Genomic DNA, 15,656 nt, shown 5'->3' with positions numbered 1-15,656 from the left:
TCCTTCTTTGTTCCAGTGAGCTTTGAATTTGGAAGAGCCGTGTGGCTGCGATTCCACCCCTCCGCTTACCCACCATGCCCACACCCCAGCTTCATGGCTCATCTGGGAGGGGTGATGGTTGGAATCACCCTTGGTGTCATCATCCTGAGGAACTATGAGCAGAGACTCCAAGACCAGACTTTATGGTGGATCTTCCTTTCTATTTATGTCATTTTTGTCTTGTTTGCCATCTTCTGGAACATTTTTGCCTACAGCCTGTTGGATCTAAAGCTACCTCCCCCTCCTTGAAAACATGGGACAAAAAACTTCAGAGCGGAAGTCATCTGTCAGCTATGTTAAATGAATGAAGATGGAGCATCTATTTTTATATTTAACTTTGGGAAGGATGATTCTTTGGAACACAAGTGTGTGCTGGAGGAGATGCTTAAAGATCTCACAAAAGAATGGGCTGATCAGTTTGTTCACAAATCTAGCAGGTACTGTAATACTGGCTGGCCTGGACCCTGCAGTTTCTCCACTGCCAGGGCTCCCGTTGGGCAGCTTGTACCTGGGCACTTATCACTTGGTTTGTTAGCACACATCAATATTTTGTATGAGATATTTGTATTTTCCAGGTCAGTGCTGGAATTATGGCCAGTTGTTGAATGAATCTCCTCAATGTTACTGAACACTAAAAGGGAAAAAGAGCAGACATTTACTAATTAGAGACTCGCATGGTACTCGCAAGGCAGCTTGGGTTTGGTTTCTATGGACACATCTGACTGTTCAGCCATACCAGTGCCACTGTCTAATTACTTGAATGGTTCCTAAGATATTTTAGCCTACGGTGAAACCTGTCTTATGCACCTTTCAAAGGAATCAGCAGAACTTGATCACCCAAAGTGATGGAGACTGGTCTTCAACTACAGGTCAAATGAAATTGCACTATAAACCTTGGGAACTCTTAGAGTGTTGTGGATACCCAGCCAGAGGTGACTTTTACTGTGCATGTTTCACTTGATTTTAATTTTTTTTTTTTTCCCCAGCCTGCTGTGGCTAGAGGGTGTGGCTGGGGTTTCTTTTTTGAAGGATGGAGAAAAGGAGGGCAAATGTTCAATTGTGTTCTTATCAGCTGACAATCAAGTGCTGTTTTTTTCTCACTTTATTTCTGGCCACATAGATCTAACACCTGGCCTGCAGTGAGCTCCTAGCAAGGATCTCAACTCTTCCAGCAGGTTCTTATTAGAAAAGTGGGAGAGAATCACCTATAGCAGCGCAGGGCAGGAACTATCTAGTCTTTATAGCCATACAGTCCATCTGGGGCCAAATCTGTCCACTGAAGTCAGTGGAGTTAAATCAGGTTGTGTGTAACACTGGTTTCCCACTGAAATGGAAAGGGTGTTACTGTGTTACAGTGATCATTGTGAAACAGATAAAACTGTTTTTAAAGTGACTGCTAAATTTTGAGGATGCCTTTTCCTGAGGCAATGGATGTTCTGGGGGCTGCAAGAAACAGTTAGTTGCAATGATGCCTTTTTCTTTAACATTAGTCAAGCCCGGGTTTTGGCAATCTGTAACTGGTCTGCAGCACAGTCTGTACAGTTGCCTGCACGGACCTGGAGACCAGACTGGAACATCCGTAGCACAAGCAGTGCTTATAGGTACACTTCTCTCTGAGGTGCTTATGTTATTTTGCTTCTCACTTTAGAGAGCTGCCAAACTACAGTCCAGGAATGTGGATGCCCTCCTTTTCTCTCCCCTTTACCCCCCTAGTTTGATGGCCTGGATAAAGCAGCCATAGGAGTCTCTCTAGACTAGCTCCTTTCTTCATTTTTCCTAGCTGCATACTGGCGCCCACGCACCAGCCACCAGAGCCTTCCACAGCACATCTAATGGGCACTGTAGCAGTCGGGTTTGCTCTGTAGCAAAATGTCTCTGTATCGTGGGCTTTATTGTCTCAGCTGTGTAATCGGTGCTGCCAGATGATACCACAAACTGGTAGGAGTCTGTCATTCTAGAGGGGACATTCACGAGTGCTTATCAGCTGCCCCCTTCTTTGCCTCTTATGGGAAAAATCTCTCTGGTCTGGAAGGGTGAAGTTCTGCTCCCACAGTATGCACTAGTAAAAATCCTGTTGCCTCAGGGAAAGGGAGAGCGGAGAAAATAAGTGTTTCTACAGCCTGGAATAAGCCTTACCTGCAAAAGAAACAATTTTTGCCACCTTTGTGCACAGGAATGGGATCTCTGAGGGCAGCTGCGCCTTTGTTGTTCTGTACGGCTAGCACATTGCTCATGGGCCCTCAGATCAAGGAACAAGAGGAAGGGTTAAGGGTCAGAGCTCTGGTCATTTTGGAAAAGGGGATTGGTTCCCCATGCCATTTTACCTCTGCAATTTTGGTCTAGATCAAAGCAGTCATGAGAGTTTACATGCATTGTTTCAGGTGCTGACCCAGTGAGTTTCGTAGCAGTGGAGATCATCTCCCTGGGAAGCAGCAGGCAAGCAGGAGAGCGGGGAGCTAGGAGAATACTGACAGAAGCATGGTTAACACGTAAGGAGGACATTCCTTTCCTCACTTATCGCTAAGCCTTTCTGATTACAGATGCCTTTAAAACAGAGGTGAGCAGAAATGGGAGTTCTCCTGGAAGTTTTAGGAAAACTTTGAAAATTTTGTTTAAAAAATTCAATCACAACAAAACCCAGATTATTTTGCCTATAATTTACAAGAGTACAGTATGCACTGATTGACTTCTATTTTTGGTTTCTCAACTGAAAGCTACTTAATGCCCATCAGTTTCTCCTCAGGAAAGGTTTCCGTGCCTGCCAGTGATGTGCTCTGGGGTGAAGCAGCAAGCCACAAGTTCAAGGGCCACCAGTTTCTTCATCAGCCTGACCCTGGCTAACATATCTTTGCCTCTGCTCAGGAGTAGGAGGGAGTTGAACAGAATAATCCAGGCACCCTTCTTTGGTCCTTTATGTATAGATGAACATAGTTTACATGAACTGGTTGAAAACAGCTCTGAGGTTGAGCTTATGACTTGTTCTTGTAAACTGTTGTTCATCTTTCTGACTTCATTCTGTGTCCCCATACCCTGTCACTTGAGCAAGTCTACAAGCAACCCTGGGGATCCAAAGGGCCAGACTTTAAAGCAGTACTAGATTTATTGTGGGTGAAGAAATGAAACCCTCTCACATTCCTGCTCATCAGAGCTGAAATCTCTCCCCATACATAGAGCAGGTTGTACACGGAGCCTGTTGTCTGCTAAGAATCTATCAGCTCATGGAGTCAGGAGCAGCTCAAAGTGCTTAAGCTTTCATAATTTTATTTTTTTTAATCATTAAAATTACACTGTGAAAACTTGTTATGTTTTTACAGAGTATCAGGAAATCTAGTTATGTTATTTTCTAATGCATCCAGGAGTGCCACAGTGCTGCAGCACCAGAGAGCTAATAGCAACCAGGTTTTTCTTTTACCTCCAGATGTCCTTGAAGCTGCTGGCTTATGTTGGAGATATAATATTCTCCATCCTGCTCATTTGTGGTTCTTACTTGTCACAGTCAGTAACATGTTCCTGAAGGAGCTGTCCACCGAGGGACTGGTTTGGGTGATTTGTTTTGGTTTTATTTCAGCTGCTGCCAGGATTTTACAGATTTGAACAGTGCACATTAGAGGAAGTTATTTTATGCTTGTGTCCTTGAGTGAGGACACACCACCTGGAACAAAAAAAGCCGTTTCTGTGCTGGACTTCCTATTTAGTAAGTACATTGCAGCACTGGTCCAGTGAGGATAGGTGTAGGGAGTAGTCATGCAGACCGGGCTGATTGTAGAGCCCCTTCAGGGACACCTGCCAGCAGCATGGTGACAGCACGGACGGGATCCGGCCCCGAGCCTCTTGCTGATCCCTCATCCCAGAGGAGAGACGCAAGAAGTGGCTCAGGCAGCCGTGGGGAGGAAGAAGGAGGAGGAGAACCAGGTAGATTAAAGTCCATGGGGCTTGCAGATTGCACCTTTTATTCCTACATGCTTGGAGACAGGTAGAGATTAATTTTGCACACATCAGTAATATAGGAAGGAGGAGTGGGAAGGTTGTAATGGAGTGATGGGAGAGGAGGTTACCAGGACCAATCTCTGAGTGAGGTGTAGAGGAGTTGTAAAAATGCTGATGAATTCACTTTTGCTGAGTTCTTAAGACAACAGCTCATATCACTTTTTCCCCATCAGTCGATGAGGAATCTTAGCACTTACGTGGCATACTGTGATTCTTCACTACTTGCTCCATTAGCAGTAGGAAGTATTTTATCAAAGGGGAAGGGGGAGGCCAGAGAAATTATTGTTGTCTGAGGTTGCTGGACTAGAAATAAAGCTCAGGGACTCTGTGTCCCAAGACCTCGCTCCTTCTGATGGATTGTACTGCCCATATGTTTTAAATCAGATTAGATCAATTTGAACTGGGGTATGAAGGATGGAGTCTGACACATTTAGAGCTGGTACTAAAATAACAGCTATCTGCTGACCTCACAAGACAGCTACTGTTTTGTGCCAATATTTAGTCTCACAGGATCGTGGGTAGGACTTTCACACATACTTCAGTGAGTAAAGAGCTCAAAGTCTATCTGTTTACATAGACTCAAGCTCAGCTCAATTGCTTTGGAAACCCCATCCACTGGCTTTACCTGAAGTGGAACTGGAGAATATAGATGCAGTTCAACACCAGCAGCCTCTGGAGGCAAACTGGGATCTAGAGAACAAAGGCCAGCACCTCTGGGGTTTTAGCCTCTGAATATTGCCACTGTTCTGTCTCTTATAGTAGTGGCTGCTCCACAGTGCTCTGTGATACGACTCAAAAATTCCTTCTGCAATCACTGATGCTGAGAGCTGTTTATAAAGGAAAACAGCGCATTTTGTAGCTCTATAAAGAAAGAATCACACATAAGACCGAAACCAAGCATGTTTAAAGGTAAATGTATTTTTAATGTCACCATTAATCATTGGCTTTTAATTGGAAAAAGCTTTCTAATGTGGTATTTCTGAAATGCCAGTAGCAGTACAGAAAATCTATGTTTCAGGGTACTTCACAACACAGAGCACAAAATATTCCCTAGGTCTGATTTAAGTAGCAAAAGTACCTTAATCTCCAGTGAGCTTAATAGATACGTTAGTCACTGACTGTCTCCTGACTCCCCCACAGTGTCTGTTTGGTTTGCAAATAAAGCTAGATTTATGCAGCTTTTCTTTTGCTTACACTACTAATGCTAAAAACACATCCAAGTGTTAAACACAAAGCACTAAACAATGTAATTTTCTGCCTTAAAATATTGAACAAATGATACTTTCCCGTTAAGGGCTAGTAAAACAAAATGATATTTGCAAGGTAAGATGCTATGGTATGTTTCCAAATATTTTTGTATTGTGTACATTCTGTATATTTTTGTTGTAACAATATTATTTGAGCACAGAATCCATTAAATTTTTTTTGTTGGCGGGTTTTTTTTGTTTTCTGTTTCTGTTTTCTTTTTTTTTTAATAAAATTGAGCTGTTCTATATCACATGCCAAAAACAACCAAAAAACCCCCTTTCAGTTTTGTAAGTTTGTCTACAGTTAACACAGTACTTAACAAAAGAGCAATTAATATTGAGCTCTGCAATGTAATCTTTTAATAATGACATTGATAACTCATTTTTATGTCTCTCTAAAAGTGTCTGCCTAAAAGATAAAGAAGAGAGTGAACTGCTGCTTTATTACCCTCTGAGATATAACAAGGATGCAGAACTGGCTTGGGACTTGTATTGAAATTCAGGCCTTGTCCCACCATTTGACAACTGACACTTTAGTGCAGCAGTGACCTCAGAACTGCGTGCAAGTTGATGACCAAGTACATTAGACTGTTTAAAATTTTTTCACTGGGGTGGAGGGTTCGTTTTTAACATCAGTCTCTACTGAATGTCTTAAAATCTTAGAGCCAACACATTCTTGTCTCTTGAATCAATAGTGGGAACAACATATCCAGGAAGTTCTGCAGCAAACCCCCAACTCATTTAGTTGTTTTGAGATAACTAAAATAAAAATCCTTCCACCAATGTGGAAGGGGAAGGCAAATTTTGAAAAATATTTTGTGGTTTTGTTGGGAAACATTGGGTTAAAGCATAACTTAAAGAAATGAGGATGTAACTAGCAGCAGTTCCTGTCAGATTTGTTACTCCTAAGGGGAGGCAGATCACTGCTACCGTATGTGGGACTCAGCTCTTGCTGTTGGTTTTCTGCACTTAAGTGAGCTTTTCGAGACACACAAATCTCTTCATTCATTAGTTGACGACTTTCAGCAAAAAGGTAAGGTGGGGTTTGTCGTTTTTTGTCAGTTAATACAGGAAGTGATACTGTCTGCTAGCACTATACATTTTTCTTGTTGGCTAAAATAATTTTAGAAAGGCAAACTGAAGGACAGAAATATTGCCAGTTCCAGTGTATCTGTCACAGAGAAGGAACCAAAAGCTGGCAGCATTGGTACTCAGCTTTGATCACACAAACTCATAAATCTCATTAGCATTTTATTCCCATTGCTCCAATCATATTCCATATAGTAAGCATTGCTCATAAGTGTTGGAAAGAGAAATACTAATTGGTTTATATGATACTTCTCTTGGGGGTAAAGAGGGGGGAAACCCAAAAAAACTAGCCAAACCCTTATCTTTCAAACTTCAAGAAGTCTGTAGCAGTTAAATCTAAACTTGCATTCTTAACATAGACCTGGGGCATTTTGTGTTTGGAGGTTGGGGGGGGTTGTTTGTTTGTTTATTTGTTTGTTGTTTTGGTTGGTTTGTTTTTTGGTTGTGGGTTTTTTTTCCAAAAGGGTTTTAAATCAGACCCTTAAAACTGCAGTAAAAATCTTTCAGGTTTGCAGATTAAGTGCACATCTCAGCATCTTCTGACCTTTTGTGTGCTTCACCCTGAGCTTTGAATAGCTGATTGCTGGAGGAAGTTAAGTGTGTAATATTCTCCAGGCATTCATGCAGCCGAACCAGATGCTTCTGCATTATTTATTATGCTTTTGTTTCATTTTCTTTAGTTTTGTTTTTTAAAATAGAATTTATAATGGAAAGATGCCAGTAAAACGTGTAAATTCATGAACTAACAGGGTATATTTCAGTGTGTATGTGTCTGTGTGTGTGTACTTCTGAGCGTCTTGAGTTTAGTAGTTACCTAACTGAATGGCAAAGGCACTGCAAAGCTGGCAGAAGCAAGATGAAGTTAAAACAAAGGCTGCAGAAAGCAAGAAGTTATGTTTTTCATGTCAGCCACCTTTAGTGCAGGGAAAATTCAGGAAAAGGAACTTGCAACAGAAAAAGCTATGACTGAAGCTGTCCACATGTAACAGAGTACAAATTCAGTGGGACCGATACTGAACAATGCATTACCTTGGAGAAGAGAGGCCCAACAAGACTAAGCAAGGTTTTACAGTTAAGGTTAAAAATATCTGGATTTTTAGGAGTGATTTATGGTAATTTACCTAGCAAACAAAACTACTTAAATGAGCGTAGTACAGGCCACGGGATAATAGGGTAATCCAGGTTATAAGGCACTTCATAACACTTCAGCCATTTTATTGCTGAAAACTTCCAGGAACGCAGACTGGGCAAAGCAATTGTGGGCACATCTCAGGAAATGTCTGTCACCACCCACACTGCTGTACCTGGGCCTGACCTACTCTTTGTAAACATTAAGGCCAGCACACAGAACACCTGGCCCTATGAGTTTCCAGCCCAACATCTCCACCCAGCTGCAGGCACAAGGAAAAGGACAGGACTACTGCAACGATTTCTTACGCTCCTACCAGATCACAGCTACCTGTTAATTCACATTCCACTTCCTTTTTTTTCTTTTTCCTCCTGATCAGGCAAAATACTAAACTTAGTCAAAAATGTACAAGAGCAACCACAAGTGACATGTTTTATTAAGAGGTGCTGCTTTACTCACTCACAAATAAAATATTCTGAAGGAAAACATTGTGACCTCTCAGAGCTCCTGCAAATGAGAGAATGAGTTTGTTTTCTTTCAAACTACTTTTATTTTCTTCTCTGACCTGCCCATGTACATTACATGTCACCTCAGCTGTCAGTATGACACTTGCAGACTCCTGCACATTACACTAGCAGCTCCTCTGCATTGTGTGAATAAAGGGTTTTAAACAGGAGACATCAAGGACAACACTAATTTGTAATTTAATGTAAGCACACTATTGAGGATTCAAATGTGTTTTATTGTAAACCTTATTATAGGTTCAACACAGTGGTGTTACAGGAAAGCATTGAACTTTTATCATCACAGTATACAGCACTGGCAGAACAGTCCAACTTAACTGCATTAATAAGACTGTTAGTTACTGTTTCAGGGAGAGTTGTTCAAATGCCCCAGGTCAAGTGTTCAAACAAGACCCTCTGCTGCAAAGGAAAGCAACAGGAAGTTTTGCTGGTATCGGGTTTGCAGAGCTAGTCCTTGTTTATGATGTGGTCACTCAGGGGGCTCGTGAGTTTTGATTCCAGCTGTAGCCAAAGATTTTCTTCAATTATTCTGCTGTCTAAATGTCCTATGGTGTGGGTAAGAATTCATTGCTGAAATACAATGAAATGTTTTAAAAAGTCTGAATAATTAACTTGGGAACTAAGTTTACTTCAATTTCTGAAGAAGTTTCTATTAATTTAAAGTTAATATTTAATCTGTAAAATTTTCAGGTTTAATTCTCCACGGTTGAAAAACATACCATTATTTACAGTTATGCAAACCAGGTACTAAGAACACACAAAGAAGGTCTTGATCACAACATAAACTAATTAAGAAGGGAATTCATCAGATAGCCTGGGAATTTAACATGTCTGTCCAGTGTATGTATGCATACATACAAGCACATACAAACTGATTCCTAAAACTCTGTTCAATCTTAAGGCAGTTCTGTTTCATACCAATTAACAACTTGTTTATCTAGTACCAGCAGAACAAACTGCCACTTTGAAAGTAGAATGTGGAAACTAGCTACAGACTTGTTACCAATGTTCTCTTATATAAACATAAACAAAAACAAATATGATTGATTTATTCTGACTTATGCAGATGTTTGTGCTTCGTTATGTATTAAAACAAAAGTAACCAGATCTTAATGATTAGACATGATCATTTTAAAGATATTTAAAATATTTAAAACACTGAAATGCTTGCCAGGTAAGGGATTTGTTTGGTTTTGGTTTTTTTTTCATGCAATGACTGTAAAAACCAAATGTCATGATTTCCTCAGAAAAGGAGCAAGTAATTTGGAGAATCTGGTAAGCACTGAAAACTATGCAGGAGTTTGTCTGATCCGATATTTACACATTAAAAAAAGCTCATACTGCTTTCTCTAAAAAAGAGAAAAGGCAGATGAAACTGCAACTTAGGTTTGACTTGGGCAATACTTTTAAATATAAATTAAAAATCCTGCAATAGTGAAACTAAGCTGCACAGAAGAAATTAATGATTTATACAATACCCTCAAATGAGTACAGAATAATTAAGATAACTTTAAGCTACTGATGTTTCTCTCATGAATTCCTCAAGGACGGTCACTACATTTCTGGCTTCTGGCATTTCTGCATGTTCTACTTTAACAATCTTCAAAAGGATGTCTCCACTGCCACAGTTCTTTAGAAACACGTAACACTTGAACAAGGCGTAGTGGTTCATTTCAGCCTGGCGGATAAACCTCTTCAGGTTGTTAATGTCTTGTATAGCCTGGGAAAAGAGTGACAGAGCATTTTCTTATCCTTCTACATGGAAAGAAAACATATTATCGTGTGGAAAAGTGAAGGAATAGCAGGAGAAGCAAAAGCATTTCCAATAGGAATTTTATATTACTATTCAAGAGTAATGTAAGAATTGAGTACTGTCTTTGATGCATATTACCACTGTTACTGTAATGATGCAAAATGTGTGGACACCACAACTTGATCATGTCCAAACTTGTATCAAGAGTTCCCCTCTTCTATTACGACAGATCACCTAAGAAGTGTTAACTACTGAATCCACGTTACCAATTATATGACATTGTGTGTGCACAGCTCAAATTAACAGTATTTTAAGAAAAAAGAAAAAAAGTGGGGTTTATTTTAAATACAAGAAAACGCCTTTGGAGTACTCACTGAAGAATCTTTCACACTACTTTACATTCTGGTCTTGTCAGCTACAGTAAGCCAGTCCCCAGCTTAAACTTCAGAGTTAATCAGTTAATGACATATAAGCATCATAAATAACCTAAAAGTTTTCTTTGCTGCAAAAAGAGTATTTGCTCCCTCGGTAACCCTGATGTCTTCTCCAAGTCTTTAACATATATGAACAGGTACCTTCAATTTAAAGTTTTCCAAAATCTGCCGGAAGAGAAATGGATTTCCACCTTCAGCACCATTCACAAAAGCATGCATCCAGTCCTCACAGAATCTGTTGCTTCCTGTTATGTGTTCAGGAACACAGAGAAGAGATGAGAAAAAGTAAATGAGCTCAACATAACTATATAGCTGCATTCACCTGGTTTAATCACTCTCAACAACACCCGATAATAGTATACCTGGGCCAGGAAATAAGTCTTAAGAAAAACAATACATGTGGAGAAGAAAAGCAAACATAGCTAGAGTTATTGCAGGCAATTCTGTCCTGAATATTGAATCCCTTTTCACAACATTTGTCAAAAATACAACAGGAAAAAAAAGCTTTGCAGCTTCCCTGAAGCATATGAGTCATAGTTTCATGGTCCGCAAACTAAATGCACCATGGATTTTATTATCAACCATTTTCAAACCAGAGTTCCAGTGCATATGGTAAAACAAACTACTCCGCTACCTCATAGGTAAACAGGTGTTCTGGTTTCCAGCCAGAATCCAAACTGGACATGAACCTATGAGCTTCTGAATATCCTCAACTACCTCTAATGTCCACAACTCTCAGCAGCTGAGGGATACAAGTAAGTAACAAGAAGTATTCACAGCTGTAATCTCACCTGCATTACGCAACTGAGGCTGAGGTCCACTACAGTCTATAATCATTGACTTGTGCTGTTCCTCAGTCATGGCAATACACAAGGAGGTCATTGTGCCTTCCTGAACGAGTCCTTGGAGGCTGGCAGCTGCCAGAAACCTGACACAAAAAGCTCTTGTGAACTGCTTGCTTCTTTACAATTCCCGAACAGCAAGAACAGGAGGCTGTCATACACAAAAGCCAAGTTATTCACAGGTTCCTTGGTCTCAAAGTATCTTTACCTGCTAATGTCTTTTTCTGTTCTTTCATCTGCGTTTTTTACTTCCACAGGAGTATAACTCAAAGCCTTAAAACAAACACACACACACAAAAAAAGAAAAAAGCTAGATGCAACTTTGATATTACTTCTGTTGCTATACTGCAGTCACTAGCAATATATACATAATGCGGTACTTGAAAAATTGTTCTTTTCACAGGAAGAGTAGAAGCTAAGGGAATACTCCCTATTATAGTCATTGCAGCTGATTTTGCATTCAGAAGAAATACAGCAGTTATACTCTATTAGCTACGCCATCCAAAGCCTCCTCAGACTCAGGGACTAGAGCTAGGATTAATTTCTTTTCTGTTTCCAGTGAATTACATGAGGCACATATGCAATATAACATCCCTTTTGGTTCAGAGGAATTATAGGAGGGACAGCTTTCTCATGCTGTTTCTTATTTTTCATTCTAATTTCTACTTGGACACTGCTATGTAATTTAAAATGAGTTAACTATGAAAACTGATAGAAGAAATTGCTATGTGCTTCCTTAGCAATAAAGCAGGGAAAAAGTACTTGCCCTGAATTTAAAAAAAAAAAAAAAAAAAGAGAGAAGAAAAAAAAAGTTGTTCCTCATTTATTCCTGGCTGGGAAAGCAAATGCAAGAAACATTTTAAACATGTTGGAGTCACTGAGATTCCTTCTGAACCTTTTTCAGTTATCCACTTTGAAATACACTTACAGCATGTAACAAAAAGGTGAGTTTCTCCTGGAAGAGCTGTACTACTCTCTGAATAGGGCATATGGCATTCTCAAACCAGCTTCTGAAGTAGGGGTTAACATAGGTCTCCAAGGTTTTTTGCTGTAACAAGTTGAAACATTAAAACTTTAACTACAAATTAGATTTCTACACAAATAGAAGCCTCTCAATAATCTATTCAACCTAAGATATTTGGATGTCAGAGCCTTCTTAGTTTCAAACCACAGTAAACTAAAATGAGTTTGACATTTAAAGCCACACTTTATGAGCAATGAAGGGCTTCACATTTCAAGAGACAGAACTGTAATATTATGGTACATACTGAACAAAGACCATGCATGCAACAGCACACAGGATGAGAAAGAGACTTAAAATGCATAGTTTCCATTAGAAAAATTGTAACAAGAAAAACACTAAAAATCCTTCCTTAACGTTCAGAAGTGGTAAGAATCCATGTGGACATTGATAACTTTCCTGTAGACCATTACCTTTTATTAGTCATTTTTCTCTCTGAATCTAACTGCAAGTAACCTTTAACATATTTATAACTGGCACAAAAAAGTCCCCCCCCCCTGTTTTTTTTCCTTTTGAGTTGTGTGTGGTTGATCGCACTTTAGACATTCACTGTCACTACAGTGAATCAAGTATCTCTCTCAGTGTTTCATACTAGTACTTAAAACACCTAATTTGTCTCTACAGACTAAACCTTCCAGATTGTCTTAGTAATTAATTTGCATCAATAGTAATTTTCACCACTTAAAAAAAAAAAGTTGGGCCTTACCTCCAAATCAAGGTTTATCTTCAGACTTTGAATGTATCCGTCCAGCTCAAGTCTGAAAGTATCTTCTTAAGGAAAATAAGATGCATCACTTAAGACCTGCATGTTTCCCTTTCAGTATATGGCTGTTATTGACATTTTCCATTATTGGAAGGTGTGCACAAACGAGCTGATTTCCAGTAGGAAATGGACAAAATGAGAACACAATTTTTACATCATGTCCCTCTCCACACAGATAAAGAAAGTTAAAGGTAAGGATATAGTTCCAGACCTTTCTCTGAGCCACCTAAGAAACAAACCACGTATTCTGGAGCATTGTTGGTGTCCGATTCCACTGTTGCCATTTCTAGAAGATTTTCTTGTTGGAAACGACAGTAATAACAACCAACTCTATATTCTGGTATGCTATGCAGAAAAAAAAGAATTATTTTGTTACAGATACATCACAATAAGTAAGTGCAAAAAGCAGACATACATGATTTCTGTAAAGAATTTTGACCCGCTAGCACTTCTCTTTTTCTCCCCTGTGGTGTGATCAGAGTAGTTTCAAAGGAAACAGTCATAAACACATTTAGTATTTTTTAAGTATTCAAACGTTAAATTATTTACTACAATATTTTTCTCAAAGCTACCTAGAAAAAGAGGGAAGTGGTATTGCATAAATCAATTATTAATAGCAGCAATAGACTGAGAACACAGAATCAGAATTAAACCTAAGTGCAGCAGCAGATGGCAAGATGTACAATGCTGCCAATGTTTCTTACAGTTTCTCATTCACAAATAATTGTTAAAATTTACCTCAGCCCCACTGACGCTACATTCCCCATTCCTTCAAACAGGGCTCCTTTAGTAAGACGCTTAATGATAAAACTGCGCAATTCAGTCTCCGCTTCAGCTGGTAAGTTAGTGTCCAGCAAGGAGAGGCTTTAAAAAACAAGAAGAAATTGTTAGCAAAAAGCAAACATTATTGTTTTGTTTCTCTGAACAAGGGCAGAACCACCTGCTTCTAGATGGGGGACCACTGTGATCTCTCTCTGGCTTACAGCTAACTTGCCCTGTGACTTCTGGCCCATCAGAAAAGCATTCAGTGGTCTGCCCACTAGACCAGAAGTCTGGAGTTGTGGTGTCAGCTGACGCTGAACTGCTCCAACTACTAAAAAGTCACTGCCCCTCTTTGTTCTTATGTTTCCCTAGTTGTAATACAGAGCAACAACTCCATTACAGAGCTTGTGGAAAGGTAAGATGTCCATTTAAAATTGTTTAATAAATTTTAATTATCTGTTGTCTACATGAAGACCTAAGTCAATACAGAAAAGTCTAATAACAAAGAAAAGACAGTTCAAACTCAAAGATGACAATTTATATTTAATACATTATTTGAGCTCTGTAGTTGTGTCCATTCCCTAGGTATTCCAGAAAAAGCACCAGGGGGCTTCAGTATGCGTTCACAGAGGTTTCTGCTTTGAAGGGACTTCAATGTACTTGCTTACTATTCACCTAACAGTAATACAGCAAAGACTTCAAAATGGGGTGTTACGGGCGATTATGCTGTTCTGCAGATTGGCTTTACCTGAAGTCTTCGCTGGAGGGTGTCTCTGCCGCCGCACTGCTGGGACTGCCATTCCCACTGTCTGCTCCCTGCTGTGAGGATCTGAAAATCAAGCCGTTATGATTGATTTTACAGCCTTAACACACAGAACAGGGAAAAGGGACTGCAGCAGGGAAAGGTATGGCCTGAGGGTTTTAACGCAGGAGCAGGGAATCGGGACATTATGGGAGGAAAAAGAGCTCTTCGGGGAGGGGGGGGGGGGGAAGAATAAAGCGAATTCAAGCAACTGGGAACTGACAAGGCCTGGAAACGGCCTCGACAGCGCGCACCCGCCTCGCCAGGCCCCGGCAGGCCTCGGCGGCGGCGAGCGGCCCCCTCACCTGCAGCTCCGGTAACCGTAGAGGCTGTGGTAGGTGCTGCCGTGCCGCTCCGGCCGCCGCTCCTCACCCGCACCGCCGCCCTCCTCGCTGCTCTCCAGCTCCCGCTCATCGCCGTCCGGCAGCGCCAGCAACATCCCGCCCCAACCCGCCGCCGCGGACCCGCCCGCTCCGGGTCCTGCGTTCGCCGCTCCCCGCCCCGGAGGCAGAGGAGGCCGGCGGGAGGGCGGGCGTACCGCGGGGGCTGCGCTAAAGCTTCTTCCCCCGCCCCGGGTGGGTGTATGCAAGCCCGCGGGCAGGCAACGCCTGGCCCCGGGCAGCGGGGAGGAGGGCGAGTTGGCTGAGGGCTCGTTGCGGGGCGGCTGAGGTGCGGCAGAGACGACCTAGAGCCGTAGGGGACCGTGCCGCCGGTTTTTAAAGTGCCTACTCCGCTTCCGAAATACTTTTTTTTCCTGTTAAAACAGCACATTTGTTAGCTCAGCCTCGTAACTACACAGGCAAGCCCTGCGGGGCGGGGAGCCGGCTCTCGCCCCCAGCCTGCGGCACGGCCACTGCAGGCAGCTGGCAGCTCTGGGAGCCGGGGAGCCACGGGGATACTCGGGGGGGGGGGGGCGGCTAACACAGAAACAACACCCGGTGGGATGTAACGGAGGGACCAGTCGCCGGGCAGGCACGGGAAGCTCTGGGGGGGGGGGGGTGGGGTGGGGTGTGTGTGTGAAGGCTCAACACGTCGCTGTCAGTTTTATAGCGTTCTCGAAGGGCCGCGCTCCCCCACACCCCAAGACCTCCCCGTCAAGAGCCAGCTACACGGACACGGGTAACCACCACCAAAACGCCGTGCGGAGTGGCCTGTTTAAAAGATAACGGCTTCTCGCCCAGTCCGATTTAACAGGGGGAAAACATCTTCTCCTTGACGTTAAAGGCGAAAACGAGAAACATAACCAAGTGCCTCAGCCCGCTCA

General features: G+C 41.7%; 2 protein-coding genes across 4 annotated transcripts in view; one reads left to right on the top strand and one right to left on the bottom strand.

Annotated features, from left to right (window-relative positions):
• RHBDL3 (rhomboid like 3) overlaps positions 1 to 5,458 on the top strand; it is a 70,426-nt gene extending 64,968 nt beyond the window's left edge. For both annotated transcript variants that reach the window (XM_052807788.1, XM_052807787.1), the window contains one exon: positions 17 to 5,458. In XM_052807788.1, the coding sequence (XP_052663748.1) occupies positions 17 to 288 (272 nt within the window). In that variant the 3' untranslated portion in view covers positions 289 to 5,458. The remainder of the gene's footprint in view (positions 1 to 16) is intronic.
• Positions 5,459 to 8,212: 2,754 nt separating this feature from the next.
• Positions 8,213 to 15,222, bottom strand: C14H17orf75 (chromosome 14 C17orf75 homolog). Of its 2 annotated transcripts, XM_052807786.1 has the most exons (11): positions 14,698 to 15,222; positions 14,339 to 14,419; positions 13,567 to 13,692; positions 13,030 to 13,173; positions 12,772 to 12,829; positions 11,973 to 12,092; positions 11,253 to 11,317; positions 10,994 to 11,130; positions 10,344 to 10,447; positions 9,494 to 9,735; positions 8,213 to 8,585 (listed from the first exon to the last, which is right to left on the bottom strand). In XM_052807786.1, exons 1-10 carry the CDS (start codon positions 14,829 to 14,831, stop codon positions 9,526 to 9,528), a joined length of 1,179 nt encoding a protein of 392 aa, XP_052663746.1. In that variant the 5' UTR covers positions 14,832 to 15,222; the 3' UTR covers positions 8,213 to 8,585; positions 9,494 to 9,525. The 2 variants fall into 2 exon arrangements, with proteins under 2 accessions (XP_052663746.1, XP_052663745.1); XM_052807785.1 differs by having other exon boundaries at positions 8,213 to 9,735; positions 14,698 to 15,221.
• Positions 15,223 to 15,656: the final 434 nt, after the last annotated feature.

The sequence above is a fragment of the Harpia harpyja genome, chromosome 14, assembly GCF_026419915.1.
Source record: "Harpia harpyja isolate bHarHar1 chromosome 14, bHarHar1 primary haplotype, whole genome shotgun sequence".
NCBI lineage: Eukaryota > Metazoa > Chordata > Aves > Accipitriformes > Accipitridae > Harpia > Harpia harpyja.
The sequence above is the reverse complement of the archived record's forward strand: the minus strand, read 5'-3'. Positions and strand labels throughout refer to the sequence as shown.

Coding starts and splice junctions, on each gene's coding strand:
- C14H17orf75 (XM_052807786.1), bottom strand. CDS start 14,831: ATGTTGCTGGCGCTGCCGGACGGCGATGAGCGGGAGCTGGAGAGCAGC. Junction 14,420..14,697: donor TACGGTTACCGGAGCTGCAG/GTGAGGGGGCCG, acceptor CTTGATTTTCAG/ATCCTCACAGCAGGGAGCAG. Junction 13,693..14,338: donor CCCTCCAGCGAAGACTTCAG/GTAAAGCCAATC, acceptor TGTTTTTTAAAG/CCTCTCCTTGCTGGACACTA.